Here is a 20,709-nt window from a genome sequence, read left to right on the forward strand (position 1 = left end):
CCTTCAAATCAATCTAACAAGTGTCCCTGCTCTTCCGCACCAGGGCCTGTGTTTTGCGGGTGCTTATCCTGTTTCCCCTTCCCAAGGTCCCTTCTAGTCCCAAATCTTTATCAACCACAGCTCTAACCCATCTGGGCCTTACTCCAGACCCATCTTCTTTCCAACTCCAAAGGAGGAGTGGGAATTACAGGGCTAACTAACCAGCCTCCAGAAACTGACAATATAATCCTGACTGCTTATTAGAGCAGCTAGTCCAAGCCCTGCCCCTGAGAAGCGGTGTGGTCCTGGGCAAATTCGCCAAGTGGGCCCAAGGCCCTTAGAAAGGAAGGAGGGAGCTGGATGCTGCCCCCACCCCCACCCCCCCATGGCTCTGCCCCGACTGTCACTCAGCCTGGAGTCTGGATCGATTACACGCTGTGGGGCATCAGCATTTGCAGAACTGTGGAGTACTCACGATGGCAGGCTTTTTGTCAGAGTCTAGAGATGGAAAAGAAAAAGCAAATGTTTCCTGGAGCCATTTTTAGCCTCCTTGAATAGAAGAGGAAGACATAAGGGAGGATTCCTGGCAGGGTATTTTGGGGGGACCCTGGGGAGCTGGGCCACTCTTCTACCCTGGTAAGCCCCACTCCTTCTGATTTTCTTCATGGGTATCCAAAGCCACCCTGAAGCCACCTGGAGCAACAGCTCTCCAAGGGTTGCAGGGTAGACAGAACACCAATCCTGGGAATTGGGAGAGGCCGATTGCCACATGCCAGCTGGATGGCCTTGATGGCCTACAGGACCTATGAAATAAAGGGATCTAACTTAGTGGCCACTAAAGTCCCTTCCAGCTATGAAATACAACCTATGTGTTGGAGGGTGAAAGACTCACTAGCATGCAAGGTGAATTCTAAAGTGCCTCCTGATCTCTCGTTTAGGTGAAGAAGAAATAGAGAAAAGACACTACTGGTCTCAGTATATCAGAGCAATGGATACTTGCTTATATTTTTGCCTTTTAATCAAAAATCAGTGTTTGCTACACACACACACACACACACACACACACACACACACACACACACGCCTCTACTTAATACAGAGGGTAGGATGGGACAGGAATTTGGGATTTGGGGATAGGAACTCCAAAATCTCCTCTGATACAACAGCCAAACTCATTTCACATTATGTCCCCAAACACCTCCCTACACATCACACTTTGAGGTTTAAGAATAGTATAAATGATTCCTGCCCAATTAAAATTAAACAGGAAACAACATACTTTGTTCCATTAATTCCTGCCCGTCTCCTTCCTGGTTGGGACCCACCCCCAAGGAGAATCTTCTCCTTTAGCAGGGCTCAATGAGAAAGGAGGGGACCAACAGACAGGAGAGTAGGCTGCAGTCCAAGTTATATTCCTCAGTAGTGATACTGGCCTTGGGCGAGGCCCTGGTCACTCACTGCCTGTTTCTCCTATAAAGCGTACGTTGTCCCCTTGATTAGACTGTGAGAACTAAACACATTATGCGTGTGACAGAAAACACTAAAAGTGACTGACCATCATCACTCCTTCCAAAAACAAACTCCAATTCAGCCAGGATGCTTTCCCTACACCTGTTCCCTCCTGCCACTCCTCCCCAAGCGCTCTCTTCACTCTTCCTCACGGCTGACACGCGGTCCCTCCTTGACACCCCATCCAGAAGGCCCGTTTCCCCTTCTGAACTCTAGGGCTTTGGGGCCATTCATTCAGTACTTTATCACATGGTATTACTATTACCTGTTACTATTAATTCACTTTTAGTATTTGTGCAACTAGACCTGAATTTAACAGGGGCATTCTTCTGTGTCTGGTTGTTTAGAACAAAAGCAAATTCTCCCACACAAGAGACATTACAAACAACAGGAAGGTTCTGTGGCCAGTCCATAAAACCCCGTTTCTACAACAATACATGCCAGCATGTTCTCCTAACAAAGGCTCTATGTAAAACGCACTCAGGGTAGTTCAACGTAGGATTTACTTAAGGCTTAGCAAATCTCATGGTAAATCTATCTTCTCCACCTAGCTCAGCCTGTTTTGGAATTAACGGTGGTAAAAAAAAAATAAATAAAAATTAAAAACAAAATCCTCTTTTTGTTGCACTGTCTTCTTTGAGACTGATTAACAGAATAAGACGACAGAATATCAGGAAAACATTAAGCAACCCAAAATCAGTGATACCTGCTATTGGAAATGGCAGGGGCTGGGGGGAGGGCAGAAATGTTCAGAAAACCTTGTCCTCGCGGTCAGAGGCGAGGGCTCGGTCTGGCAGGAGCAAGGCAGGAAACTGTCTTATTCAGAACCATCCTTCATGCTGAGGCCCACGGAGGGAAGGGGGCAGGTACTGGCCAACTTCGAACCTGGATGAGGAGCCGTGGGCTGCACTTCACCCCCGAAGTCCAGAGGCCCTACTCCCTCCAAATGTCAGTGGGTTGCGCAGGACAAACCTTTCTTTACCCCTCAAGTCCCGTTTCTCATCTGGCCCTGGGACCTAGGACCAATGACAAAGTGACCAGCACAGTGACTGCTTTTACCTGGTCAGTTGCTGTTGTAAAGGGTAGTCTATATTCTTTCTTCTTCTTTTTTTTTTTTGCAGTATGCGGGCCTCTCACTGTTGTGGCCTCTCCCATTGCGGAGCACAGGCTCCGGACGCGCAGGATCAGTGGGCATGGCTCACATGCCCAGCCGCTCCGCGGCATGTGGGATCTCCCCGGACCGGGGCACGAACCCGTGTCCCCTGCATCGGCAGGCGGACTCTCAACCACTGCGTCACCAGGGAAGCCCCCGGTCTATATTCTTTATGGAACTTTAAAGCAAGACATTTATGAACTTGTAGTACATGGTAATTTCAGAGTAACACATTGGAAAGGAAAGGTTTTCTTTGTTATCAACCCAATCCCGATTAGCAGCAGCTTCCGGGTTCAGCCAAAGAGTTTCCTCACTGCTCCAGGATCTGACATACCTTGCGGCAAAGAGAGCGACAACTTCCGGACACAGATCCCGCCCAAGTCAGGACCAGACGTGAGGATTCCTGCCCTCTCATGTTCCCCAGTACATTGGAATCAAGTGCCTTGATAACCCAAAATGCCTACCCAAAACCTGCTCAAATCTAACTCAAATTTTATTAAGCCGAAATGCAGGGTGGGGTTAGGGTGGAACGCTCTGGATCATTAAGCTAATGTATTTCTTTGAACTTCACTCAGTAAAAATAAGACAAATTTCCCCCTCTGTAAAGAGGGATGAGCTGGCTCCAAGAATCTATTAATAAAATAAATTTAGATACTGCAGTCCCTCAAACATTTATCTACTACCTACTGTCAAGCTGGTGGTAAATGCTGGCGCTGAAATGCCGATGGAGACATGGCTCCAGATGGAGTGCAAATGTTTATGTGACCCAGGGCTTTGGATCACTGGTGCAGAAAGCCCAGAGCTGACTGAACGTTATCTGATGACACAACCGTTTAGCTGTGGACATTAATTTACCCAGGCCTGGAAGCTCTAGCAACCTCATTTGTTTTGGAATCTGAAGATGCAAGAATCCTTTGGGGCAAGCCCTCATGGATGGATGTCCTCTCCTGCACGGAGGGTCTCTTAACGTTGAGTCCCTGGCAGCCTCTGCAGCCAACAGCAGAGCGTGGTCTGTGTCCCTTCCAGAAGGCTCCATGAACCAAATAAACCACGGGGCCAAAGAGGCCGAAAATCTCCAGTACAAATGAACAAGAGCTGTAGCTCATTCTATCTATGGTATCCTTACTTTTGGAATAAGAAAGATTAATCAGACTGCCCAAACTATAGTCACAAGTTGGCTGTGAGGAAAGGATAATAAAAGAAGTAAAGGCTCTTGGGGTTTTACAAAGTGGTTAAGTCATGGCTAAACACAGCTTCTGCCACTGACTGCCTGAGAGGATGGAGATGGCAGCCCTCTCATGTTTCTCCATCTCTACTCTCCCAGGCCTCTGGGTCACTGCAAAAAAAAAAAAAAAAAATATATATATATATATATATACATATAGACCGCTGGCAGCAAATAAACAGAGGAGTGGGAGGTATCTGCAAACAACCAAGAATTATGCTTTGCTGGTTGCTTTTTTTCTCCCTAATGTTTTTGCTGCCTTTTCCAGAATAAAGGGCAAAGGGTCTGATCCCGTTTATTATGTGGACATTATCAAGGACACAATCTCCTTGGTATGAAAGAATTACGGACCTTCCAGGGTGAACAATTTACTCCCCACAGCCCTGAAGACGGGACCCTGTTGGGACAAAAATTAATGTTCAAACTAATTTCTAGTTTCAGGTGACCTTTAATGATTTTTTTTTTATCTACTTTCAAAACATCATTCAAAAAAAAAATCAACAGACAATCATACTAGGTTAAACATTAAAAGGGAAAAAAATGTGGGGCGGTTGAGAAAGTCTGGTTACCAAAATTGTATTTAAAGATGAATATCACAATAATTTTGGCCTAGACTCACGTCAAAAAACAAACCAAAATGACCGGCCCTCCCCATGTGGACCCACTGCTCCCACTTCCACCTTACAAACCGCCTTCAGGGAAGCATCACAGTCATGGAGGCAGAAGCCTCCTTTGTTTATCCAGTGTGTCTAGCTTGACCCACAACCTCTCAAGAAAACGAGGCAACAAAACGTGCACGCTCAGGGAACAAAGAGCACGTGGACAAAAGGCACTGAGGATGAGACGGGGCTTCACTGTCTCTTAGAGGAGGCTGTTCTTGAACGGAGGGGCAGGGAAAGGGAAACCTGACTGTTCTTACCCGGGTTCAAAGGGGCCATTCTGTCTGTGGGCTAATGACAGGACAGGGTACAACTGCAGCCCCTTGCCTGTGGTCAGAGGTGTGTGGGTCGGTCTGCATGCAGACCCACCGCGGTTGTCAAGTTACAGGGTGGAGCTCGAGTTAAAAGTAAGGCTTTCTGGCAGCCCTGCCAACCACCAGCATCATGTTTTCCTGGTGATGTCATTGCAGATGTGGGCTCGATCCCTGGGCGTCAGCCTGCCTTTGGCTGGGCCCCCACCAGCACCTATGGAACTGCCTGTGCTCTGGCAGAAGACAGCACCCATTTCCACACCAAGGCGAGACAAAACCTGTTGGGTCAGTTACAATGACTGGTTTAAGATTCCTCAGTTTAAGGTCCATAGACAAAAGTCACATCAGAGACAGCCACGGCAGCTCTGGGAAACAGAATGGGGAGAACAGTTTCACTGGAGGCTGACAACTCCCGTGCCCAAAAAGGCTCGGAGGAATTCATCAAAGCTCCAAGTTTCCAAGGAGACACAGCACCAGCCCCCTCCCTCCACCCTCAAAACAAAAAGTATGCACGGAAGAAACCAAAAATACACCAGGGACCACTGAAGTCAGTTCCTGCCACCTTAAAACAGCAGCTCAGATTTTCCAGAGAATCAGTAAGACACAAATTTAAAATTATTCCGTGATCTCAAGGGATACAGGTACACCCTGGAGCTAGCACCCAAGGCTGGCCCTTAAATTTCCAGCACCGTGCCCTGTTCAACAGGGGACACCAGCCAAGATCTTTCCGACCAAAGGTAGTGACCTTGCAAATAACCAGAATGAAGCCGCTTCATTACATACAGTTCAGGAAAATCACCCAGACTCAGAATGTCACCCTGGAGCTTCCCCCAGCGTACTCATCTCACTTATCAAGAGTCTCCTCCTCAAAAATATCAACCATTAACTGCAGAAATCAACAGGAGACAGGTCCACAAGTGATTTTTCAAGAAAACATTTTCCCGCCTACAGCGCCCCACACTTCACATCCCCTCTTACCAGTCTCTCTCCGGAGAGGACCTCCAGCAGCTTGATGAGCATCCGTCCATCCCGGAGGTCAGTGTACAGGTCTGTGATCCGGCAGGACACCCGGGCGAGGTGGGAGTTGACCCACTTGGTGAAGGTCTTCTTCTGCACGGCTTCACGTTCATCTGCAAGCAGAGGAGAGCTCGCTTTACCACCAACCACAGCCTGGGCAGTGGTGGGTGTGTGCCAGCAGGGGCATGAGACCCTGGCCAAAGGAAGAAGAGCAGAAGTCAACTGTGTAATGAGCCTTAGCTCCTCTAAAGCACGGTCAACAACTCGCGAACAGAGGAACCATACAATCCCTGAACACTGGAGCCCCTAAGCATAACCACCAGCAGAGCCTCCTTTGCTCACACTCATCTCATTTCCTCCCACCTCTGCTGAAGAGGCAACACGACGGAGAAGGTCACGGTGGGGTCCTTTGCAGCCCTGCCCGATAGTATAATACTTGACTGGTAAAGTTTCTAACGTGGGTGTCAGCTATTATTCCTCCCCAGTGTGGGGGACGCACACAGTACACAGAAGGACCTGGGGCAGAAGAGCTCAGGAGACAGCCAGAAATTGCTTCCCTCAGGTACAAAGGATCAGGCAACACCTGACGAGATAAATTCACTCATGACCTTGATCTGCTGAGTGGGATGTTCAGTGAACAGCAGAGAAAATGGTGGGCAGCGTAGCAGAGTACAAGGAGACCTGGCCAGGCACCGGGAGAGCAGGGCCTGGGCCCGAGGTTGAGGTTTCGTCAAAAACGTGCTGAGACACTGGGCTCAGTATCCCCTTCCGTAAAGTGAGTGGACGACTATCATCTCCAAACTTCAACCGTTCCTTGAAAAGGCAACTGCTGGTTTATGGTCCAACGTGGGGTAGTTGCACGTCTAAATCATCCAGGAAACAGTATTAAGTTTTCCAAGCCTCAGTGATCAAGTTCTGTCCAATTCAAAGCACAAAACTCTAGACACACGTGCCTAGAACCGGCCCTTCACATTTCATACAAATAGGCTTCCCATCTTCTTGCCTCTGCAGAATGTTCTAAATGCAGGCTGTTGAAGGTCTTCGACAGGGATCCACCGAATGTGCCCTGGACCCACCGACTCACACTCCCTGACTGTCCTCTACTGAGCTACCCTTCGGTCACATACTCACCCCACTTCCAGTTCCATCAGCATAAATCTGTCCTAAAAAGGACCCAAGACTTCCTCCTTTCAGCGTTAGGCCCAAACCCACCAAGATGTTTATGCGCCAATCTACAAAAAAGGGAGCAGACTCCAACAACTTTTTGTGTATTTCAGCATCACTGAGGGACAGCTAAAAAGCCACCCTTGCTGATGGGGCACGAACTTGGTGGCCTGGGTGTACTGGGTTCCCAGGCTGGCCAGGGTATCCTGGGAATGTCTGCCTGGAAGGCTCTGCTGAGGCCTCCACCCACCACAGGGAGGGAATGAGGCAGAGGCAACAAGAGATGAGCCTTTACTGCTGCCAACCTGGCAGGTGAGGCCACCGGGCCACCTGCCAAGACAGCTGCCCACCTTCGAAGCCAGCAGCTCCTCCTGGCCCAGCCTTCCCCCGAGGGAACAGCCCGCCAGAGGGAAAGAGGGCCTTGCCTCGCAACAAAGGCCAACTGAAAGCAAGGGATCAGAAAGGGCAGGATAGGGGGAACAAGGAAAAAGGCAGTGAGGGGCACAGCGCAGACTGAAAAATGACCTGCACCAATAACATCATGATCGGTCGCAGAGAAAAGATCCCATGCATTATTCATCACACAATCATCATGATGGACAGTAACTTTATGACAGCGACACAGAAGCTGTATTTTTTGGCCGAAGGTTGGCTGTTTTGAAAGAGCAGGTCCAGAGCAGAGTACACAGACACATGAAGCCTCTCCTAGGGACATGTCACAGATGGCAAGTAACTCGAGGTTCAGGTGCATTTAGGGTCAACTAATTTTTTTCTAAATTATAATATCTTTTATGTGCTACACAGTTGGAAATGTCTCTAATAAAGCCCTTGATGGGTATCCTAGGTTGTTATTACAGGGTCTGGGGCTCCAAATCACTACCACACCCAGCCTATCACCGGAACAAGGTCAAAATGAAAACCTGCTTGGATTAAGTTATTTCTAAATAAACAAGTACCAGATGTGTCCCCAGTCAACTGTCACTGCTTCGGGTGAATCTCACATTACAGCAACAGCCCCGGCTTCTTTCAGGTTCTGAATTAACAGGTTCCTTTACGAGGAGATTCGAGGATCTCCTCCTAAAGACAGTGCGCTCCCACAGCACCCTGTCCTGAAGAGCTGGAGGCTAACTCCAACCCTCCTCCCCATGAAGACGCAAGCAAACAAAGAGGTTACGGGGCGGAGCAGAGGGAACTGAGTGGAAATAGGACAGGCTGAGGATCTGTGAGGGGACGGCTCCCCAAGGCTGCTGGGGTCCTCAGAACCTCCTGGAAGAAGGGAGGAAAGAACAGAAGGAAGAGAAGTTCAAAACTAAACTTAAACAAGGAATGAGAGCTTGCTCTCCTGCTCTGCCCAGCTCTCTACTCTGCCCCCGGCCTCAGGAGCAGGCTCCAGGTAGCGTGAGCATGCTAGAAAAATCACGGAGGGCTCAAGTTCCTCGGGCTTACTGGAAAAGGCATGGAAGATTCCATCCAGGGACTGGACCAGAATCAACACCCTTACGACACACAAGGGGCAGGAAACGGGCTCAGCCGAGAGACACAAAGCCCAGCCAACTCAACGTGTCCTCTTACAATGGAGCACTTGGTGAACAACAAACACTTTTGAAACCGGAAGGAGGGAAAGGGAGGGAAAAAACCTACCCAGCGGGCCAGCTGAGGATGAGGCTGCCTGCCCTTGGGGACTCTGTCCTTTGTTCCACCCTTCCTGGGAAGGCGCAGTGACATCACCCCTGCACTCCCAACCCAGTGAGGCCAGGCCAGACGCCTGCCCGAGGAGCTGGAGGCCCCTGACGCAGACAATGGAAGACAGTCCAGAGGCATGCTCCCAACTTCAAGCTGCTGTCACTGTGCCCGAGCTACGTGAGGAGGTGGTGGGAGCAGCTGCGGGAAGAGCACCCACCTCTAGTTCTACAAGTGTGAGCAGCTCTGGGAGCCCTTACAAGCTCCACGTGATCCGGTTATTTAGACCAGTGGTTCCCAACTGGGGGCAATTCTGCTCCCCAGGGGACACTGGGCAATGTCTGGAGACATTTTTGATTGATTGTCACAAGTGGGGGGCAGGTGCCCCTGGCACATAGTGGGTAGATGCCAGGGATGCTGCTAAACACCCGACAGAGCAAAGGGCGGCCCCTACAACAAAGGGTTATCCAGCCCCAAATGTCAGCAGTGCCTGCGCTGGGTTGGGAAACCCTGGTTGAGACATTCTGGGCTTATACCAACTGGAGTTGACATCAGGACGCCCGAGTGGGGGTACTGTTCATTCATTACTCCCTACGCCTGCATCAAAGGCTTTTTGATCCGGATGGTGTGCTAGTGGGCTGACGGCAGCAGAAAACTCCCTGCCCTCAGGCCCACTCAATTCCACAAAGAGCTGGCTCCTTCCTTGCAAGGCAGAAGGACAACCGCAGGGGTGGGCTCAGTGTGACACGGGCGTTTCTGTCCCCCGTGCCATCTCTGTCCTCCTTTTCCCTTTCAGGGCCTTGTAGTGCTGTTAATCAAGCCAAAGCATGCCCGCATCTCCCCGAGAATTCACCTGGATGAGTCTGATGCTGTGGCAGGTTCCCACCCGTCTCTGCCCCAAACTCAGCAGTGGTGCCTCCAAGGAACAGGGACCCCACAGCTGCTCCCTGCGCGCAACCTTCAGCTGTACTTGCCCCTCTCCCCCACATGATACTTATGTGGAGGGACTCACCTAAACCTTGCTCTGGCGTTCAATGCGAGGACGTCGAAGCGCCCGGCGTGTTGTAAGTCTCATACCTTGGTTCCCTCTCCCTTTCCCCAGCAAAGCAGCCCTTTCAACAACTCAGACTGTTCAAGAAACTTACGAGGGATCATGGAATCATATCATCTCAGGGTGGAACAAGGCTTTACAAGTCATCGGAATCAACTTTCTTTCAAAAGCAAAACCTCCCTTCTACTGGACCAGCTATTTTAAAATTCCAAAAAAAGGAGGGGGGGAACTGTGTGTGTACACAGCAGGAGGCTAATAGTTGTATAGAAAGAAAACGACTTGTTCTTCCTTATTAAAATAATCATAGCACACACAGCGTACTTGCTACGTCCCTGGTACTGCTCCGTGTGCTTTACACTCCTAACTACTCCATTAGTTAGGCTCTGTTAACTCTCCAGGGCAGGCTAGCTCCAAAGCCCAGGTTCTCAGTCACTATGCAATAATGTCTCTACCACAACATTAAAAAAAAAAAAAAGTTTCAATGACACAACATATAGAATCACCCGTAATCTCACCATCCTAACCCAAGTCTTTATTTCGTGAAAGGGCCCACTCCATCACTGGGTAGCTCCAATTGTTGGGACGCTGTCTCCATCGAGACGAGATCTGGCTCTGTGGCCTGCCGAGGAAGCTTGCTCCACCTTTGAAGCTACAGAGAATAGGTCTCCTCACTCCTCCACGTAAAGGCCTTCAGGCGTGAACACTCCTCACCGACCCCTCTTTGCACGACTGTCACAATGTGGTGGGCAGCGTGGAATCCAAGATGGTACCTGAAGACACAGCCACCGCTTGGGGGCCTACTGATACAAGCCTACCTACCGCACACCTAACCGATACAAGCCAGGACTTGCGGCAGCCGTAGCAGCAGCAGTCCGGAGGCAACAAAAGTGGGGAACCACGTGAGGAAAGGGCAAAAAGAACCCAGCAGCCCTCTGTGGGAGGGAGCCTGGGGAGGCAGTCTGTGTGTCAGTGCAGGGGTGGTAGTCAGGAAGGGCTCTTAAAGCAGCTCTCAAAAATAAGTTTGCCAGAACCACAATTTCTACCAGAATGTCCGTGGAACCCCAAGAACCTAGGAACCAGAGCGGTTCCAAGTGTGAAGATCCAGCCAATGAAGTCTTCTTAGCTCCACAGCCTCAGACATGAACTAGCCAACCACCTGGTCAACGAGGACCACCGGGAAGCAAACAAGAAACCCAGCCTTGAATGGGTGACAACATCTGCGTTGGCTTCTCCTTGGAAGGACTGAATTATAAATGGCTTTCTATTATGGTGCTCCTTCCCGAAAACAGAATTTTACAAGATGATGTGCCTGCAATGCACCATCATGCATCTGAAGAGCAACTTACACTTTCTCAAAGCTCACTAGATCTGCACACCAACCCCATCAGGGAGGTGGGACACCAGTGCGACCTCCAGCAGAGCCCAAGGCTTAGTGAGCAGTGACACTGGGAGTGCTGGCTGGATGTCTTTGGGTGTTGTTCTGTCTCTTCCACTGTTTAGGTTAAGCAGGATTAGGATCCTTTCCTCTGAGTATCTAGACTCACTGCCTTTTGTTTGTGACACATAACTTGAAATTTTCAGAAGACGTCTTACAGAAAGAGGAGGAGATATTCAGAACAGAGAACCGTACTTGCTTAGTGTCAACCAAAGGGCTGTGAATATCCTCTCCATCCTCCCCTTCTAGAAGCACATAATCAACTTCCTTTCTTTTTAGGGAATGACTATGATCAATATTGGAAGGCTGGAACACTTCAAAACTTCCTTACTCTGGAGAATTGGCTGTAACTGGAAAAATGAACATTGTGTTAGCATGAGTTAAGCTACAGGATATAGAAATAGCACTGATGAACAGAAGGGCATTGTGTTATGGAAATGATTGTACAGTATCTTTCTGCAACACCCTCTGTACAGAATGCTAAACATAACCACATTCACCATATGCCACAGCTCCAGCTATGGAAAGGGACGGGGGCCAGGGATGAAGAAAGGCCTGAAGGCATGTAACCATCTCTGGATGGAAAATAAGGGAAATACAGAAACGGGAACTGACCAATGACCCCATTTATTATTCCCTCAAAGACTGAATTTATACCTGGCGGAAGAGAGCAAATCTCTCTTCTACTTTTCAAACAGTCTGAACCTGCTGACATAACCCAATAATGTTTTCTATCAGGATCTTCCTCAATTGTGCTAAGGTAAATGGCCTATCTTAAGTAAGGGCTGGCAATCCCTTACTTTTTTATCCACATAAACACATAGCTAAATTAGGTACAGAGTTGGGTTCATAGAAGGAAAGGAGGTACAAGGATGGAAGCGGAAAAGACATCAAAAGGAGATGACAAAGCAAGTGTCTCATGAACACATCCCCACAAGTGGCTTTTTAAATCAACAATATTCCAACATTTTACAGAGTGCATGCTGCATGCAGAACTCTCTATGTAAGACAAGCTCTCCTGCACTCAATGAACTAGAAGTCTAGCTGGGGAAACTTTCTACATGGAAAGTTAAAGAAATAACAAAAGATATTACAAAGCAGTACAGGATTAGGTGCCAAGAGAATGATTTCAACAATGTATTTTTGGGTGTTTGGAAGAAAAAACTCACTACAATTAGGATGGTTTCAGGTCCCGTCCTCCAACAGTTACTAAAATCCCCGGCCTTGTGCCTTTCCCATTCTTACTCTGCTTAAACATCACTGCCATAAGTCGTCTTCCCCCAAACAGTGGTTTTTCAAAGTTATACCACTGAACCAATACCTTCAAAGGACCCCAGCCATCTACAAGAGGGTCCAAATCTGAGCCTGGTGTTCAAGGTTCCTCAGCAGCCTCCTCCAGGGCACCTGCTTCGTCTGGGATCTTCCCTGACACCCACCCACCTCTGTGTTCCAATCCAACCCAACAGATCTTCTTATTCATCGTGTTCTCAACTCTCACCTTGCACATTCCTTCTTCCCACCTTTGCTTACACCATTCTCCTAACCTGGAACGTACTGTACTTGCTCTTCTTTCGCCCTTCTTTTAAGACCCAGGCCAAGAGTTGTTCTTCCAAGAGGATTTCACTTGGTGGAATGAGGTCTCTGTCCCTCTAATCTTTTTATTATGTATCCTGTGTCCTATCTCCTCAGCTAGCCTGTAACCGCCTCCAATTCTATATCCATTTAGGGCCTCAGCATGTGCCTGGGGACTGTGGGGCGGGGGGCGGGTGCACAACACAACACACGTTTGTTGAATGAATAAACAAACCTCCAGTGCCCAACAAACAGGCTCTCAATAAGTCTTGCTGCTGATGGTGGCCCCCACTGTTAACGCAGAAAGACATTTTCCAAATCACAGAGACAGGCCCTAAGCAGTTAAATGTTATCACTGCATGTCACTAAAAACTTTTAACACCTGAACTGTAATTGTTCTTCAGAGTCTGATAAATGATAAAAATGCAATTTTGTGGTACTGTCTTTCAGATTCAACGGGGTCCAAAGCTAACCTGAAAAGTTTCACAAAATTTTGTTTGTTTTTATTTTGTTTTGGGGGCAATTGCCACCACATGCCCATACAGTAAGAGTGAAGCTGCAAAACATATGAGGGTGTAATTATAACATGATTTTAACATGACCCAAACAAGCCAATAGTCACAAGACTTAATTTATTCTAATTTTAACAATTTATCCATTAAAGCTCAATTCTTGAGTTGTTAAAAAAAAAAGAATTCTAATTCAAAACAAAAGAATACAGTAGGGTGGAGTCCCCATATGTGCCTTGGCTTGAAAAAATAAATACATCATTTCCCAAGAGCAACATGCAAAACACACAGAACAGGAAACCGGAAACAGGCAACTGGCTGTACTGATAATAGAGAATCAAACTGTTATCCTAAGGCAGCAAAAGGAAGGAAACTAATCTTTTGACTGAAGGCCCTGTGACGGATTAGTCTGGGGGCCTTTAATTTATGTTTGCTGATTTGTATATAAATAGAACTTGAGTTGAAATACTTTTCCTAACAGTTTAGCCAGCTTCATGGACAAAACACATGTAAACATCTGTTCTAAATGCATGTGTAGCAAGTATGCAATTCTCTGCTAGTACTTAACACTCTGATGTGCAGACTATAAAACAACCATGAACTCCCTGTAACCCGGCACCCACGGCTTACGTCAGCTGAGCAGGCCCGGCTCACAGCTTCCAGAGGGTCTTTCTTCTGAGCAGCACAGCCCCTGCTTTGCCAGTGTGGAAACCAAGGCACTGCATGGGGAAGCTCTGGAGGAGAGCCTGCAGTGATGAACTGAGAAAGCAAGCCACATTCCAGGGCCCCCCGCCGCCCCTGCCATGGTTATCTCCTCAAGGTCATGAACCACCAACGCTGAGGCCGTGGAGGGGGTGTAGGTAACGACGGGGGCCAGCTCCCAAAGCACATGGAAGAGCAACAGCACTGAGCCCTCTGCGATGAGAATGAGGCTGAAGGAAGTAGCGCACAATGCCAAGACCAGGAGGGGAGACTAAGTGCCTTGAAACACAGAGTCAGGACCTCAGGAAGAAATATTCAGAAACCGCCCGCTCCATTTGCCTGAAAATGGGTGGCATGCTTCAAAATGCCTTCACAGACAGGAAACCATGCCATGAGCCCGCTGCCCTGCTACTCTCCACCGCTGTGGCACAGGCCAGCAGGAACCAGCCTGAAACCGCAGCCAAGGAGAATCAGGAGGACGAAGGATGATGTCAGTCCTCCTCTGCTCCTACGCACTGGTGGAGGCCGTCAGTTCTAACTAGACAAGGCCCAGAAAGGTTCTAGGGATTCTCCTGAGGGCGTACAGCCAGCAAAGGCCCACCCAGGAGCCGAACCCTGAAGGATCCCGAAGCTCCTACGCACATCCCATCCCACAGTGCCTGAGGAATACAGGATGTCACCTCCCCACACAGCACAAAAATCACAGCCATCCATCTCAGCCCAGTTTCTTCATGACTGAAATTTAAAACAGGCATCAGCAAACTCAGGCGTTATAGTCTGTTTCTGGGGGCTAGGGGGTTCTTCCTTCTTTTGAGGGTCGGGGAGGGGCATCAGCGGAGCATGAGGAGATAAGATAGAGAGCCCCACGTGGCCTGCAGAGCCTAACACAGTTACCACCTGGCCCTTTACAGAAAAAGTTTGTCAAGTCCTGGCTTAAAACATAATGTCATTGGTCCCACATCCTATTTCTTAGCTTCCATTTTCAAGGACATGAGGCCAGGGTGACGTGCTATAGCCACATGCGCTTTTTTTTCTTTTAAGTTATTTCACTAGGACGTTGCCCACATGTCAGGTCAGTAGGGGCACGGGGTGGTGTGGGGGACAGCTCAGGGCCCTCTCAGCTGAGGGGTATTTATCTGGTTACCAGACACAACAGGATTAACAGCGCTACCCCAGCTGTCAGGAGGGACAAAGCATGATGAGCACCACAGGCTCCTGCAACTCAAGGCCACACCTTCTCTTCCCTTTCAAAGGATGAGGGAGAGCCAGGAGGCCGGAGACCAGATTCCCCACCCGCCTCTCCAGGTACACAAGCTTCAGGTCCTCAATTCTTACCCTGAAGGACATTTTATTCGCCACCACCTCTCCTCCCCAGTCCTCCCTGGAACGAAGACTGCGAACTATTAAGTCAAGGTAGACTGAGGGTAATTTGTCATATCCTCAAAAGATGGAAAAGGCTTGGCCCTAAACAGATACCATATCCTTAATTATTAAACTTATATGGCAGAATGCTCACATTAATACAGACTAGGACAGGATTTTTTAAGGGGCAACAAATATAATAGGTACACTAAAGGTAAGACTTTATGAAAGTACTTTAATTGTTAACATATGAAGGTGTGTGTCTGTGTGGTATTACTTTTTCTAAGCAACAACTAAAAAAGCAGTAAATAATATATTCTAAACCAGACCATTATGTGGCACACAAATTCACTGGTAAAGACAAAATCCTGTATTTCATTTTCAAGGGCTTAAAGGTAGGTTTTTATTATAGGAGCCTTGGGATTAAGTGCAGGTGGTGAGGTGAGAGAGAAGTTTACTATGCCTCTTTTTTCGTGCAATGAACAAAAAAGGGAGCCATTCTGTTCTGTGGACTGTATGTAGTTGGTCTAAACCAGTATATTAAAAATCAAAGAGTGTGTGCCCTGGCCCTTGTTTATGATTCTTCTATCTTTTCCAGTTTTCCAGAATTCTTAAGGTCAACAGTGCAGGGAGGAAAACAGAACTCTCTTTCATACACTAGAGTCACATTACTGTCAGACACTCAAGATACAAGAGGACACTTACTACTCAATGTTTTCAAAGAGGCTGAGGCGGCCAACAAGATGACTGCACCAACGGCAGCCACTCAGGACAGCTCCTGATAACTCTCCTGTATAATGAGGCTGTCCAAATTAACTGTAATTCACTGAGTCCAAAAAGCTCAGATCCAAGGGACTCTTTTTTTAAACTAGAAAGACACACAAACAAGAAGGGAGGAGTAGTCAAAGACCTAAAAGTCACCCTAAAGCTGTCTGCTTTTCATGGATAGTATAGTGTTTACTAAAATAATCATTTCTGAATGAATGGATTATGGAAGCGCCTATGTAAGAAAATCTAAGATATCATGGAAGTCCTCCAAATAAGGCTATGTGTGTAAATTTAATCTACAAAGGACTGGCATTTTGGAACAAAGAAAGCCACGGTGATGCCCAGTTATCACTTGGATCTATATAACGATGACAAGGTTCCACTTAATGAGAAGAGAAATTATATTTAAAAACAAACGAAACAAAAGAATTTTAAAACTGGCTTCTGCCCTAGAGAGCATTACAAATTAGTCACCTAAACCCCTTCTTGCCAATAACCATGATGCACCACAAAAACTATGAGGGTTGAAATGGCAGAATAAATTAGGTAAGACTGTCTCTCAGTTTCAGTGCCAAACTCCAAAATTAAATAAGCCCAAGCTTTCATGTGTGTTTGGGAGAAAGGTGTCCAAACTCCACTTGGATTTCAGAAATAACTAGTAGTTGTGCCAAGATGAAAATACAAAATGCACAATGTTATAAAGATGAGCTGCCCTCTGGACTGAACTAAATAATTTTAGAGCTTAGCACTACTTTCTAAATGATATCACAATGCACCAAACCAAAATTTCACTTCTCACGATGCATATCCTTCATCCAAGAAGTAATTACTGAATGATAAATTCGGTCCCAATCCTCGATTATACATGTAACTCAGCCAACTACTTCACTGGAAATTGATTCCATACAGAAGAGCAAATGGTCTACACACTAGTATTTGACATTCAGCCACACAGGTCTACTGTCCTTTTCTTCATCTTGGATCAATCTATCAACCAATGAGCAACGATTTATTGAGTAAATGGTATGAAGGCATTGGAAAGAGCACCTAAAAGCATTAAGAGTTCTTACCTTACGGTGATCATTTCATAATATACCCAAATGTCAAATCATTATGTAGTACACCCAAAACTAACAATGCTGTACATCAACTGCATTTCAGTTGTAAAAAGTTCATCAGCAATTTTCAATTCCTTGAAAATTCACAGCAGTAGATAATTGATACCCATACTCAACTACTGTTTAGTTATTTTTAAGGTGTCAAAATGAAGAGAAAGTTATCACTCAGAGCATCAAATACGCAACAATTCTGCTAACTTCCTCTGTGGCTTTCCTCAACCCCACACATAGAACAAATGGTTTCTTACACAGCCAAACGGCACAGTTTTGGCGGGCAGATTCTGTAAGTACACAATGTACAGTACCTTGTTTTAATAAAGGAGGACAGAAAAACTGGAGGAGGAAATGACCTCAGAGTCAACCCCTGTAATGATCTAGTCAACAGGTGGGTGGCCCCGAAGGAGCCCTCACACTAATCAAAGGAGGGCAGGACAGTTAACGGTTGATACTAGTTTTTTTTTTTTATTTTAAATCAGTACCTATTTCTCATTGATGGGAACCCTCATCAAAGATTTAAGCATAGCTTTACAGAAGCTAATGCACAAGGTGTGCCCTGTATCACACTGAATCTTCCTAGCTTACAGCTGGTCATCTACCTTAATTTAATTTTTTCAAGTGAAAAAGCAAAAAGGGGGCGTAAATGGGGAGATCAGTTTTTCTGCTGTTCTGTTTGATTTAGAAACTTAAACCTGCTGCACAGTGCCGCTTAATTTAAACGTAAGTGTCTTCCCACAGAACCTTTATAATGTCCCAAAGCACAAACCCCCCCGTGCAGGCCCCCATCCCCACTAACCAGGCATTAACTCTCACTCCACAAAACTGGGAGCTTTCAACAGGTGTGCGGAACTTGGCTGCTGCAGGGTTTTTTTTGTTTTTTTTTTTTTAAGGTTTTGTGGGGTTTTTTTGATGTGGACCATTTTTAAGCTCTTTATTGAATTTGTTACAATACTGCTTCTGTTTTATGTTTTGGTTTTTTGGCCCTGAGGCATGTGGGATCTCAGCTCCCCGACCAGGGACCAAACCCGTACCCCCCGGCATTGGAAGGCAAAGTCTTAACCACTGGGCTGCCAGGGAAGTCCCTGGCTGCTGTAGTTTTGCCCGTCTGTAAGGAAATGGGCCTGTCACAGGGTAAGTATTACTCCTATTACCTGGACGTGGCCTGGGAAGCCTACTGCTATAGCTGATTTGTTCTTTGGGACATTTTATTGCTTCATAAAGTCCTTGGCAGTTCCTCCTTAACAGCCTCTATAAAGATAATAATCTTGGAACTGAGCGGGAAGGGCTGGAGGCCCAGAGAGGTTCCTTTAGGGTGTCTGACAGCAGAAGTTCCACTTCCAGGACTAGGTGAAAGTAGGTGAAAATAAACTCTGTTCCTTGAATTTGAAAAACAAATATTGTCTGAAGACACAGAGAAATGGACACACTAGTATGTAGCCGGTGGGAGGGTAAGTGGGCAATATCAAAATTATTAAAATGCATTTTCTCCACCTACCAATCACACCTTAGATACTTTCTAGAAATACTTTCACATAAAGATGTACAGGATATGAAGGGAGATTGGTTCAAGATGGAGGAGTAGAGGGACATGCACTCATTCCCTCTTGCGAGAGCACCAGAATCACAACTAACTGCTGAACAATCCTCGAGGGGAAGACACTGGAACTCACCAAAAAAGATACCCCTCATCCAAAGACAAAGGAGAAGCCACAATGAGACGGTAGGAGGGGCGCAATCACAATAAAATCAAATCCCTTAACTGCTGGGTGGGTGACTCACAAACTGGAGAACACTTATACCACAGAAGTCCACCCACTGCAGTGAAGGTTCTGAGCCCCAGGTCAGGCTTCCAGGCCTGGGGGGTCTGGCAACGGGAGGAGGAATTCCCAGAGAATCGGACTTGGAAGACTAGCGGGATTTGATTGCAGGGCTTCAACAGGACTGGGGGAAGCAGAGACCTCACTCTTGGAGGGCACACACAAGGCAGTGTGAGCATCAGAGCCCAGGGGAAAGGAGCAGTGACCCCATAGGAGACTGGGCAAGACCTACCTGCTGGTGTTAGAGGGTCTCCTGTGGAGGCGGGAATCGGCTGTGGCTCACCGTGGGGATGGGAACACTGGCAGCAGAAGTTCTGGGAAGTGCTCCTTGGTGTGAGACCTCCCGGAGTCCACCACCAGCCCCACTAAAGAGCCTGTAGCCTCCAGTGCTGGGTCGCCCCAGGCCAAACAACAAAGAGGGAGGCAATGCAACCCCACCCATCAGCAGACAAGCGGATTAAAGTTTTACTGAGTACTGCGCACCAGAGCAACACCTAGCTCTACCCACCACCATTCCCTCCCATCAGGAAACTTGCACAAGCCTCTCAGACAGCCTCATCCACCAGAGGCCAGAGAGCAGAAGCAAGAAGAATGACAATCCTGCAGCCTGTATAACAAAAACCACGTTCACAGAAAGAAAGACAAAATGCAAAGGCAGAGGACTATGTACCAGATGAAGGAACCAGATAAAACCCCAGAAAAACAACTAAATGAAGCGGAGATAAGCAACCTTCCAGAAAAGGAATTCAGAATAACGATGGTGAAGATGATCCAGGACCTCGGAAAAAGAACGCAGGCAAAGATCGAGAAGATTCAAGAAATGTTTAACAAAGACCTAGAAGAATTAAAGAAAAAACAACTAAAAGAATTAAAGAACAAACAAACAGAGATGAACAATACAATAACTGAAATGAAAAATACATTAGAAGGAATCAATAGCAGAATAAAGGAGGCAAAAGAACAGATAAGTGACCTGGAAGACAGAATGGGGGAATTCACTGCCACAGAACAGAATAAAGAGACAAGAAATGAAGACAGCCTAAGAGGTCTCTGGGAAAACATTAAACGTAACAACATTCGCATCATAGGGGTCCCAGAAGGAGAAGACAGAGAAAAAGGACCCGAGAAAATATTTGAAGAGATTATGAAGTGATTATAGCCAAAAACTTCCCTAACATGGGAAAGGAAATAGCCACCCAAGTCCAGGAAGCGCAGAGAGTCCCAGGCAGGATAAACCCAAGCAGAAACACACCAAGACACATAGTAATCAAACTGACAAAAATTAAAGACAAAGAAAGCTTATTAAAAGCAACAAGGGAAAAACAACAAATAACATACAAGGGAAGTCCCATAATGTTAACGGCTGATTTCTCAGCAGAAACTTTACAAGCCAGAAGGGAGTGGCACGATATATTTCAAGTTATGAAAGGGAAGAACCTACAACCAAGATTACTCTACCTGGCAAGGATCTCATTCAGATTCGATGGAGAAAGCAAAAGCTTTATAGACAAGCAAAAGCTAAGGGAATTCAGCACCACCAAACCAGCTCTACAACAAATGCTAAAGGAACTTCTCCAAGTGGGAAACACAAGAGAAGAGAAGGACGTACGAAAACAAACCCATAACAATTAAGAAAATGGTAACAGGAACACACATATCGATAATTACCTTAAACGTGAAT

General features: G+C 46.9%; 1 protein-coding gene across 7 annotated transcripts in view; it reads right to left on the minus strand.

The window, feature by feature from the left end:
- Positions 1-20,709, minus strand: part of SPTBN1 (spectrin beta, non-erythrocytic 1) — a 196,002-nt gene that overhangs the window by 62,779 nt on the left and 112,514 nt on the right. For 6 of the 7 annotated variants that reach the window (XM_022597341.3, XM_022597343.3, XM_022597342.3 and 3 more), the window contains one exon: positions 5,815-5,966. In XM_022597341.3, coding sequence (XP_022453049.1) covers positions 5,815-5,966 — 152 coding nt within the window. Of the gene's footprint in view, positions 1-2,547; positions 2,907-5,814; positions 5,967-20,709 lie in introns of those variants that run through there. The other variant, XM_089923183.1, reaches the window with a different exon arrangement.

The sequence above is a fragment of the Delphinapterus leucas genome, chromosome 13 (assembly GCF_059928025.1).
Source record: "Delphinapterus leucas isolate spDelLeu-1000000601 "Yukka" chromosome 13, BTC_Dleu_Yukka2, whole genome shotgun sequence".
In the NCBI taxonomy this organism is placed as follows: Eukaryota; Metazoa; Chordata; class Mammalia; order Artiodactyla; family Monodontidae; genus Delphinapterus; species Delphinapterus leucas.